A 12,089-nucleotide genomic window follows, 5' to 3' on the forward strand; every position below is an offset into this window, starting at 1 on the left:
GATTTCACGTCACGTCGCAACAGAAAATAAAACAACTATGCTGCATCAGCTCAGGTCCCGTTTAGGACCCAGCGGCTTCTGTTCAACGTTATGATTTCATCTCTTCATTGTATACATTATTATGTACATGTCTTGTGGTAACAATAGGTCACACCCGTGTTTTCATTGTTGTTGTCTTTCCTACAATTTTGGTTAACTTTCTGTTGCTATTGCCTTTTTATAATATCAGTTTTGAGTTGTGATTTGTGTATGCTGTGTTATACGTTGAGTGTCGTTTGTGTTTCATCTTATCGTCTGTGTCCTATCGTCTGTGTGTCCTATCGTCTGTGATGTAAGGCATTATATTACATGTCACGTCTAAATTCTTATAATGATATCATTTAGAACTTAATTGGCGTTCTTTAAAATCACTTTATATTAAGGTATTAGTGTACCTCTTTTTCTGTATTTTATCAACAATGTGGTTTTCCTTGCTTCCACTCTGGATCATAACGCTTTTGGTCGGCTTGCACAACGAAACATCTGTACATTGTCGTTTATAGATCAATTATTCGACATTTACTCTATCTAATACTTACCTGATACTAAATATTTCTTTAAATGTTATACCACATGTGTGTTACTTAACCAATTGTAGTTATTGTAGTCAAGATGCAAGTACAGTATTCTGTTTTATGTGATACTTTCAAACTTTTCTTAATTAACTCTTAAATGAAAGGGCTCTTTATCATATATGACCTATTTATTTTTCCAAAGCTATTTACTGTACTAGTTACCGGAACCAGGATTAAGAGACCACTTGTCATATACGTGTTGTGTATATGGTTGTATGGGTGTGATGAGATTACATAATATCTTGTAACAGTAAAGGCATATGATCTAGGGGAGGTAATTTGGAACTCGAACTGTAAGAGTTCTTTCCCTTTATTGGAGCTCTCTTTGTAAGAGAACGTGTTTCTTCAGATATAGAAAAACGACTTGACACGTGAAGACGTGTTTTTTGTGTGTCTTATTTTTATCATCATGTAAGCGAGTCCCCAAACACAAACTCACTTCAACAACAGAACATACGTGACCTTTTTCATTATCTCCCTTGAAAGGTCACATGTGACAGGTTTGGCTGTATATATGACGTAAAACACACAAAAAAATAATTCATTTAAACAAATGATAAGAGGATGGAAATGATAATAAAATATCCCATGTTTATCCTTTCGCAGAAAGATTATATCATGTTATAACTGTTATCTGAACACGTGCCTCGATAAATATGTTATTCTGAGTCATCTAAGTAAACACCTAATTTTAGTTAATATCATTCCACTCACTGTTGTTAAGTCGTTAGGCAGTGGATAATGGAGGCAGTGTATTGTTTCATATTGCTTTCTTTTGTTTTACACATTGTCACCTGTATTCCGGTATCAGAATTTTACCCTTTTGGCCGTGCGGTGCATGACCATAATTTCCCAAAGAACGACGATGGCAGTTCACCAAGGGTCAATATCAGTACCCTCTTCCCTTTCTTCAACAGCCAACACGACTCGCTTTACGTAAGTAAGAGTAGGTATGGTCAGTGTTCGAGGGGTGAGTATATTGATAATCATTGTCATGATGTATGTTAGAATGCCTTATAGTCAGATGTGTGTGGAAGAAATTCAAAGCTCCCCACCAGGGAACCAGTAATGTTCCTCACACTGTATGTACAGTAATGTTCCTACCACTGTGTGTACAGTAATGTTCCTCCTCACACTGTGTGTACAGTAATGTTCCTCACACTGTGTGTACAGTAATGTTCCTCACACTGTGTGTACAGTAATATTCCTCACACTGTGTGTACAGTAATGTTCCTCACACTGTGTGTACAGTAATGTTCCTACCACTGTGTGTACAGTAATGTTCCTCACACTGTGTGTACAGTAATGTTCTTCACACTGTGTGTACAGTAATGTTACTACCACTGTGTGTACAGTAATGTTCCTCACACTGTGTGTACAGTAGTGTTCCTACCACTGTGTGTACAGTATGTTCCTCACACTGTGTGTACAGTAATGTTCCTACCACTGTGTGTACAGTAATGTTCCTACCACTGTGTGTACAGTAATGTTCCTACCACTATGTGTACAGTAATGTTCTTCACACTGTGTACAGTAATGTTCCTCACACTGTGTACAGTAATGTTCCTACCACTGTGTGTACAGTAATGTTCCTCACACTGTGTGCACAGTAGTGTTCCTACCACTGTGTGTACAGTAATGTTCCTCACACTGTGTGTACAGTAATGTTCCTTCCACTGTGTGTACAGTAATGTTCCTCACACTGTGTGTACAGTAATGTTCCTACCACTGTGTGTACAGTAATGTTCTTCACACTGTGTACAGTAATGTTCCTCACACTGTGTGTACAGTAATGTTCCTACTACTGTGTGTACAGTAATGTTCCTCACGACGAGTACATTGTTTACACTTTTAGGTATTAATGTTTATTATCAGTGGGAGTATCAGCAGATAAAAATCATCAGTATGTCTATAAAGAAACCCAATCAAAACAAACAAACATAAACCACAGTTTTAACCAAGTACGGAACAATAAACAGAACTTAGAGCACACAAAAATAAAAACCGGGGTATATGTCTGAAAATGTTTACTGCAGCTAGCTAGGTTTTTCTGTTACCAGTGATTCAATCCGACGTCGGTATGTTTTACCTGAAGCACTACAGTGAAATAATATTATGTGAAATATGGCCTTTATAGAATACTACAGTCTCTCTGGCGGAAAACCATGACTAGCCAGTCTACTTCCTAGTATGACGCCTCCGATCAGACAACCTTGGTATTTATTATAGCGGGCTGAAGTTAGCGGTGGATTCGATATTCGTTATTGGAGATTCGAATAACATCAGTGGATCGTGGATTCGAATAACGAATTCGCTACAAGCAGCGGAATAGTGATTCGAAAAACGAATCCGCAATATACCAATTGAACATATGTAACTGAATCCTTAACCCGCGGCTGCAGTGGATTCGTTATTCACATCTCCAGTCATATATTAAAAGAAAGAATATCAATTGAACATGTATTTAATCGACTCCCCAATCCGCTTCTTCGTTATTTGAATACCAACATGAAAATGTAAATAAAAGAAAATATCAATTAAACATAAACAACTGAATTTGTTCTTGACAGCATATTCGGTATTCGAATCCCCAATCCACTGTCGTAATTTTAATCTCCAATAGCGAATAACGAAAGACATTTAGATGATTTGGCATAACGTGAAGCTGATAAAAGATGAGAGTAAGTTTTTGAATCTTTCGACCAAGTTCTATAGGACAGATGAGATAAGGTTACAGATTTTGTATTGACAGAAAAAAACATTTTCTGATACAGTTGTGGCTGTTTCAATAGCGGTATTGTATTGGCGTGAAATGTTTTTACTTCAAAGAGGGAGTTACGTTATAGGTGGAGGCCATTGTGAGCAAAGTTTATTTACATTTAACAATGGGTAACTTCCTGTTTATGATAATACTATGTTCCCCGGTAACCATGGCTTCGTAACGATACGTAGCTGGCTGCCTATGAAAAATCTATGTTTGCTTTTTGCCGGTAACCATATGGCTTTGATTTTATGTCAAATGCCTGTGATGATGTGCTGCTATGTGTCATTTGACGTGACAGTTAAAACAGATTTATCTTTGATCAAATTTAGCTTCAACTATGATGTTACTTTTTTCATATTTAAGATATTCAAGCACTTCGTAACTCATAAATTCTTTTACCCTGCAACTGGCATCATTGTCGGAATACACCCACCACATATATTTTTGCTGTAGGCCTATTCGGCAGTGACGGAAAACGGCTAATTCGACTGACCTACTTCCAAGTGAAATAACGCTTAAAGGGAGAATACATTTGGAACATTGTTGATACCGTTTCACTTTAAAATGCTTATTTTAATGACCTTTGCATGATAAATAGAATACAAGGCCAGTGCCTTAAAATATAATCTGTATTTTTAACTCGGGACAGAAAGACAAAAGTGGCTCGCTAAGGCCCGCTACTAGCTATTAGTTCTCTATTTTGTGTAACAACACAGTCTTATGGAAGGCCCGAATGCTTACTTATATCAATGGATTATACAAAAGACACACAACGTATTAGCAATTTGTGTTCGTTACAGGTCAATACAAACGGCGCAATATCCTTTCAACAAACATTGAACCAATTTACGCCAGCTCCCTTCCCACTCAACGATCATCGTAGCATCGTGTCACCATTTTGGGCAGACGTTGACATACGGAATGGCGGTACCGTGTGGTATCGCGAGACAACAGCTTCCGATATCCTACAGCGAGCAACCAATGAAATCCGTCTGTATTATCCTGGCCAGCTTCACTTCCATGCCAGTTGGGTATTCATAGCAACATGGGACAACGTAGCGTTCTACGGGGCGTCGACAACCGGTAAAACCAAGGTCTGTTGATACATAGAATACTCTCTCTTCGTGACTAAACCCAAGTTGAATTGCCAAATCCAAGAATGTTTGAATTAAGTTTATAGATAATATATATATGTGGTTCTACGTTCATTTGTCATACAAATGTGCTGTTTCCCTTCCCTCCGTGTAATGTGTTTCGGTGTATTCGAAAGACGAATGTCATTCTTTATTTTTACAGAGAAACACTTTCCAGGCTGTTCTCATTACAAACGGCCGTCACTCGTTCACAGTGTTAAACTACGCTAAAGTCACGTGGACCACGGGGACTGCCAGTAATGGTAACAAGAATACAGGACTGGGAGGAACTCCAGCCCAGGTAACTAATCTATATATGTTAGCATATAACTGCATTTTCTGAACAGGAACAATATTTCCATAATTCTGTTGGAAAAAATAAGTTTGGAAAATCTGCAACACTTACATGTGTGGTCATGAGATTGAACAACAACAATGGGCAACGTAAAATGGGTTGAAATACGCACACTTTTAAAAGAAAATTGAATACGTCAGCATCAAGCGTCACGAAACAAATTAATTTGTTAAATGGTAGTTTTAACGCAAATGGCTATTTTGAATTTTAAAAGTTAGCAGATATGACAATTTTGAAATTGAAAAGTTAGTTTTATCGGAGGTAAAACTTTTTAAAGTTTGTATAACAAAGATGACAACTTTGAAAGAAATTCACAATCGAATCATTTTGGGAGAGGTCATTTACCAGTTATATTTAAATATGTGGTGATTGTGGGTTTCATAGGTTGGTTTTAACGGAGGTGATGGCGTCAATTTCTACGCATTAGACGAATCCCGAACGCCATCTATCGTCAATCTTGCCCGCATGTCTAACGTAAAAACGAATGGTAAATTCGTGTTCCGGATTGATACAGCTAAAATAGAGAATGGTGGATGTAATACCGGAGGTAAGGAAGGGCACTGTAGTACTCATATAGAAAGACAATCTTTATGTATACATGGAAGACTTACCGCAATGCGTAGTAAGATCTACCATATCTATACATGTAGTTGAATATGTTGTTAACTGATCACCGTGATTATTGACAGGTAAAACAATATGGAGAATCAACCACGATTCTCGTAAAATGATTTTATAAGAAATATACATATGTTAAGACATTATCCAGATAATGATAATATTTACAGGTGCCCTGGTGGTGTATCCCTTCCACGTCACCATGTATGGGAGCCAGGAGATCACGGTATCGGGTCCCTGTTTTTCCGCGAATGACACCGTGCATATCATCTTCCCCAACAACGACAGCCAATCGTGTGTTGGGAGGTCAGACTTCAGTGTAAGGTGTCTCACACCAGCATTTTACGTCACTGGAGTCATCGACATTGCCCTCCATATCACTTCTTCAGGCGGACATACGTCTCGTTACACGGGTTTCTGCACGGTCGGTGAGTGATGACTCCATTGTTAAACTTATTCCATTGTTAAACTTATTCCATTGTTATACTTATTCCATTGCTATAATTATTCTAATGTTTTATTTATTCCATTGTTAAACTTATTATATTGTTATACTTATTCCATTGTTATAATTATTCTAATAATTTATTTACTCCGTGTATATATTGATGTCATTGTTATACTATTGTATTATCATTTGTATTCATTTGTTAAACTAATTTCATTGTTAAAATGCTGCCATTTTTATTCTGACAACATTTTTCTCACACCTTCATCCTTTCAGTAAACCCTTTATTAAGCGAACCTGGATTGGTTCGAGTCTTGGTTGGTACCTGGGCCCGAGATAAAAGAGTGGCCGTTCAGTGGACTCCTGATAGCTTGCCCTTCACAGAAAGTCGTGCTAATATAGAAGTTTACACCATCGAGGTACATGTACTATCTGTTTCCTTTGCAACTTAATGTATATGTATGCATTTAAATCAAATCAACTTTGTTTGATAAAATATTACATTTGTATAGAGTTTCGTAAATTACAATTAACACTTATTGATATAATTGTATACAAGTTAAATAGAGGTCAAAAACACCATAACACACGAGACAAATCGTACTTCAAAGCGATACGGGAGGATTTTATATTCGCGGCAGAACCCTGTTATTTATAACGACAATAAACACCATGGAGCAGGGTAATTCAACGTTTAATTTAATTCTCAAAAATATGGAGTAGGATTTATTTGAAAGCACTTCCTGTGATTTTTAGGTTTAAGTTTTCAAGTTTCAAAACTTTACCATAATTCCATGACATATTTGTATTTGGTATAGCCAAACGAAGCCGGAGAGCCACGACTTACACTTGAGAAAACATTGGCGTCTTCTGTACTAGTCAGATCTGCCTCAGCCTCGTTTATTTTGGACGTTGAAACAAATGTTATAATTCTTAAGATGACAGAAGTTGGAAATAATGTGACGTAAGTACTAAGCCACGTCATATATTTAACATTGGCACACAGGTGATGATATTTTGAGATGAAACAACAGGACATTCACGATATCGATATCATACTGAACTTTGTCGTTTGATAAAAGCACAAGAAAGACACTTTAATCATTAACTGATACATTGAATTGTGTAGTATATGACACAAAAAAGTATATAGGATATGGCCAAATGCATTAAAAATACCGCTGGTGATGCAATAACTGTATTGCTTTGCTTTATTGCTTTAATGTATAATGACGTGTATACAACGGAGGACACGTGGGGGGGGGGGGGGGGGAGAGAACTTACATAAGTATCAATGTAATATGACAAGTATTAAATGAGTTCGATAAATTTGACAATTTAACAAGTTTAATAAGTGACATATTGTGGCACCAAGGGTATAGAAACAAATATATCTGAATCACGAACAAATCATGAATAAAGAATAATAACAATGCCATAAGAATGGTCTCTCATGAGTTCAAAAGCTACATCCCAAATACGGAGGCTAAGTACCACAGAATGTCTCAGGTGTTCAATCATTTTTTTTTCTTTAAAATATGCAACGAGACGTTCAAACTTTAGGAGGGATGAAATAGAATATATATAACTTTCAATATTGCACAAAACGGAAAGTCCATATTCTTGTTTTTAATCTCTCATTATCGCCCTTTATCGGGGAGGCACCGTCTATAACTCTTTCGTAGGACATTCATGTATATGATATCGCGCATTATTGTATAGGGCAGGTATGATAAGCTATATATCTATGACAGACATGTATTTTCATATCACCATAATCATGACATACCAGCATACTGTTTCCTTGCACATATCCATGATAAATATTTATATATATAATATATATGAAGTTTGGGACCGCGGTGGCCAAGTCATTAAGGTATATAACACACTTTATCACTAGCCCTCTATCTCTGGGTCGTGAGTTCGAAACCCTCCTAGGTCAGATGCCTGGTACAGATCGTAGGCCGGTGTTCTTTCTCCGGGTACTCCGGCTTTCCTCCACCTACAAAACCTGGCACGCCCTTAAATGGCTCTGGCTAAACATTAAACCAAATAAACCAAATGTGAGAAATTTAATAATACATATTAGCTGAAGATAGGAAAGGTTTCGTCTTTTTTCGCCTTTTTTTACTGAAGCGAATGAACTCTGCCGATAATATTGATAATACCGATTCTTTCACATCATATGTATTTTATGTATTTTACAACATTGCTTATTTATCTAAGACTCACTAGAAATCTATTATGGTGCCCTACACAGGTTACATAACAGCGTCTGGTCAGACGCGTTTGTTGTAAAACCAAACATGGATACAAATAAGGGACAGAAAGAAGCTAAAGACACGTGTCAAAGACAACTCAATTCTGATATGAAGTTGCCTGCCTTGACAGACTTTCATATCCAGACATGTCCATGCAGGGCAGAGCAAATTGAGATCGACCTTGCGAGATTCCATCGAGATCCACTTTGTAAAGATATAAAATATCTGGATCATTTAGATTTTCGAACCTCCCGGAACTGTCAGCAGGCAGAGGCCCAACAGTGTTACCGACTCAACTCTCCAGGGTAAATTATTTCAGAATATTTTACATAATAATGGATACGTTCTCGCAACGCCGTAAAGACAGTAAAAAGAAGTAAAACAACTTCAGATATAAAAGAGGAGCAAGCATCAATTCGCTCTTGTCATTCCACTTTATGTAAAATGCATTGAATATGTCGTTTTATACGTCATATTTCTTTTCGATATTTCGTAGTTCAAACAGAATAATTCTGCAACTAAACACAAATACATTGTATCTTAAAAGTGAAGAATGCTGAATGATGTAAGATGTTTTCCTAAGAAGATGATTTTATTCTCTTTCAGACCTAACGGATCGGGTCGTCTGTGTTGTTACGATTACCTGGGAAACCTTATGGATGCCAAGTCTGTGTCCGGGGGAGGCACTGCACACCGATTCCACTACTTTGGGGGACCTGGCAGCGTCCCTTATTTATCTACTCTAGTATTTGACACGTCACCTTACTTCCATTGTTGTAAGTACATACGGGATACTGCAGGACTAGCTCTGTGTGCCCGGCTACTACAACAACGTCCACAGGGTGACTGTAAAAACTATCAACCCATAAGGCCAGGTAAGCATGGCTGTCATAGTACCAAGAACAAACAGGACAGCTTTTTGTATTTATCTAGACATAAATATGCTCTAGCTCTTTTAACGGACATTTAAAGTAATATGGTAGCATATTCCTTCCACTGCTTTTTTGGGAGATAATTACGTCGCCAAAGTTATGACAGGTTGCCAAAAATATCATAATACATCTCGACTTCTTTAGATAAATCGGCTGATCATGATAATGTGTGCGAGAAAATAATCTCAAACTATTGCTAACTTATAACAGAAATATGCCACCAAGACTTTTTTTTCGCATTTGAATGTATCAAAAGTAATCATTAAATGATTGAAAAGATTTATTTTCATGTAACAGACATGCACACTTTGTATAACTACATAACTCTTTTTAAACGATATCATATTTAATTTATTCTTAATATCATTTACCAAATAGGGTATTAAGTTTAAACATTTCAATTTTTCTATATTGTACTACCACTAACTGTGGGTATGAAATCCTTTGTTTACCCTCCACGTATAGCACGACTGAGTGGCGATCCCCACTTTACTACACTGGATGGGTTGCCGTATACCTTCAATGGCGTTGGAGAATTCATACTGCTGAAACACATAAATAATACGTTCTCCGCGCAAGTCCGAATGGAACAGGTGGCTGGTCCGGATGGTAAGCATTCCTTATTTCATTTTCAATCTTTGAAGACTTCGAGCAAAATAGATATTTCCAAATACTATTTTGACATTTGTAATTCGATCTGTTCTTCTGTACTGGGTCGTCATACCTACCAGAATATTTTATTTTACCTTTATTTTTCTGGATGTTGTTGTAACTTGTATTTCATATTTTTCCTTAGGCACTTTGCGACAGGCGAGTGTGATAACCTCTTTCTCAGCGAAACGATTCAACATGTCAGATACTGTAGAGGTCCGGCTGAATTCCATCAGGGTGGCCGATGTTCTTGTTAACGGTGAAATAGTGGACTTTACCCATTACAGATCTCTACACTTCAATGGTAAATACAATATCCGCGGTCAGAGTTCTGATATCATATCGTGATTTTAGATGTAGCATTTAATATTAGACACCAGTAATATATACCCCGCTAGAGATAAGGTGTTTCTTTTTAATGGATGCTGATTGAGAATTGTACGGAAGAGCATGAGGGCCATGAAGCAAAAAAAAATAAATTCATTTTTTCGTGTTAATAACTCGAAATTTCGAGATAATAACTCGAAATTTCGAGATAATAACTCGAAATTTCGAGATAATAACTCGAAATTTCGAGATAATAACTCGAAATTTCGAGATAATAACTCGAAATTTCGACTTACTAACTCGAAATTTCGACTTACTAACTCGAAATTTCGACTTAATAACTCGAAATTTCGAGATAATAACTCGAAATTTCGACTTAATAACTCGAAATTTCGAGATAATAACTCGAAATTTCGACTTACTAACTCGAAATTTCGAGATAATAATTTTAGTTATGGAGATTGGTAATGCACTAGATTTAGTGAAAAAACATGTTTCTCTTAATGTCACACAACTGTTAATATCATGTTTTTGTCTGACAAATAGGACATGATATTAAGAGGAATGCACTGTATGTATATGTATATATAGTTGAAAAATATAAATTCAACATGACAACTGTTGTGTTTTGTTAACGTTTTCAGGCCTAACGGCCATCTCCAGGCGATTCATTTATTCAACGTCTAGGTTACCACATTATGACGTGTATAGGCCTATACAGGTACTTGTGTGACCATCTTTCAAGTTTTATGAAGTTTTAAGCAGAATTGTTAAATTCATTTAATCAAAGTCTTCGATAGCATCTGTACTTGTAATTCCGTGATTTGTCAAAGACTGAAAACATAGATGAAAGGCCCCTCCTTATAGTCATTATTAGCTCCACTATCAATTTACTATAAGCATTCTTAGTTCTTGCCCCCTTTTAAGTGGCCTCCCACATACATATATATACACAAGAATGGGAAATCAACTTCATCTTCTCTATCAGTTTAGGTTAGGATGATTTATAGCCAATTCGTCTTAATAACCAAAAGTGCTGATATTATGGATGTAAGATGATGGGATGAAGAGCTACCAAATTTGTTAAATGAATGACCATGACTTGTCACATACATACATTATTATCTCGAAATTTCGAGTTATTAAGTCGAAATTTCGAGTTATTATCTCGAAATTTCGAGTTATTATCTCGAAATTTCGAGTTACTAAGTCGAAATTTCGAGTTAGTAAGTCGAAATTTCGAGTTATTATCTCGAAATTTCGAGTTATTAAGTCGAAATTTCGAGTTATTAAGTCGAAATTTCGAGTTATTATCTCGAAATTTCGAGTTACTAAGTCGAAATTTCGAGTTATTATCTCGTAATTTCTAGTTATTAAGTCGAAATTTCGAGTTATTATCTCGAAATTTCGAGTTAGTAAGTCGAAATTTCGAGTTATTATCTCGAAATTTCGAGTTATTAAGTCGAAATTTCGAGTTAGTAAGTCGAAATTTCGAGTTATTATCTCGAAATTTCGAGTTAGTAAGTCGAAATTTCGAGTTATTAACACGAAAAAATGAATTTATTTTTTTTGCTTCATGGCCCTAATGCTCTTCCGTAGAATTGAGGTATCTTACCGTGTGCAACTGCAAATTTATTTGATATTAAACCATTAAGTAGCTATCAATTTAGTTATCGATTTGATATGAAATGCTGTGTTCTCCTGATTGTATTTTTAAAATGCTATACCGGTATGGGATACAAAGATAATTATAAGGTAATATTTCCATCTTAGGTGTTTCGACAACGATGACCGAACGGAATAACACAGATGGATCATTAAAACAAATCAACGTTATCTTCACTGAGCCCAGCCTGGCGTTTCGCATTCTGGCTTATCCTTCCCTTCTCAATGTCATCGTGGTATCGGGGTCGGACAGCTTACGAGGTATACACTGTAACCATACAATTGTTTCCTTCTGAAGGCTTTAGTGATCTCTATCGT

At 36.4% G+C, this 12,089-nt stretch overlaps 1 protein-coding gene across 1 annotated transcript; it reads left to right on the plus strand.

Moving 5' to 3' along the window:
* Window positions 1-1,355: 1,355 nt before the first annotated feature.
* LOC117322677 lies at window positions 1,356-9,166 on the plus strand. The gene is made up of 8 exons (XM_033877615.1): window positions 1,356-1,550; window positions 4,179-4,472; window positions 4,675-4,812; window positions 5,251-5,413; window positions 5,655-5,710; window positions 6,751-6,896; window positions 8,196-8,501; window positions 8,803-9,166. The coding sequence occupies exons 1-8, from the start codon at window positions 1,356-1,358 to the stop codon at window positions 9,164-9,166; spliced, it is 1,662 nt and encodes a 553-aa protein (XP_033733506.1).
* The last annotated feature ends 2,923 nt before the right edge of the window (window positions 9,167-12,089 follow it).

The sequence above is a fragment of the Pecten maximus genome, chromosome 3, assembly GCF_902652985.1.
Source record: "Pecten maximus chromosome 3, xPecMax1.1, whole genome shotgun sequence".
In the NCBI taxonomy this organism is placed as follows: domain Eukaryota; kingdom Metazoa; phylum Mollusca; class Bivalvia; order Pectinida; family Pectinidae; genus Pecten; species Pecten maximus.

Excerpts from the sequence above, each read along its gene's own strand:
- LOC117322677 (XM_033877615.1), top strand. The coding sequence starts at position 1,356 with ATGGAGGCAGTGTATTGTTTCATATTGCTTTCTTTTGTTTTACACATT. Across the intron at positions 5,414-5,654 it reads TGGTGGATGTAATACCGGAG|GTGCCCTGGTGGTGTATCCC; the intron begins GTAAGGAAGGGC and ends TAATATTTACAG. Across the intron at positions 6,897-8,195 it reads GAAGTTGGAAATAATGTGAC|GTTACATAACAGCGTCTGGT; the intron begins GTAAGTACTAAG and ends TGCCCTACACAG.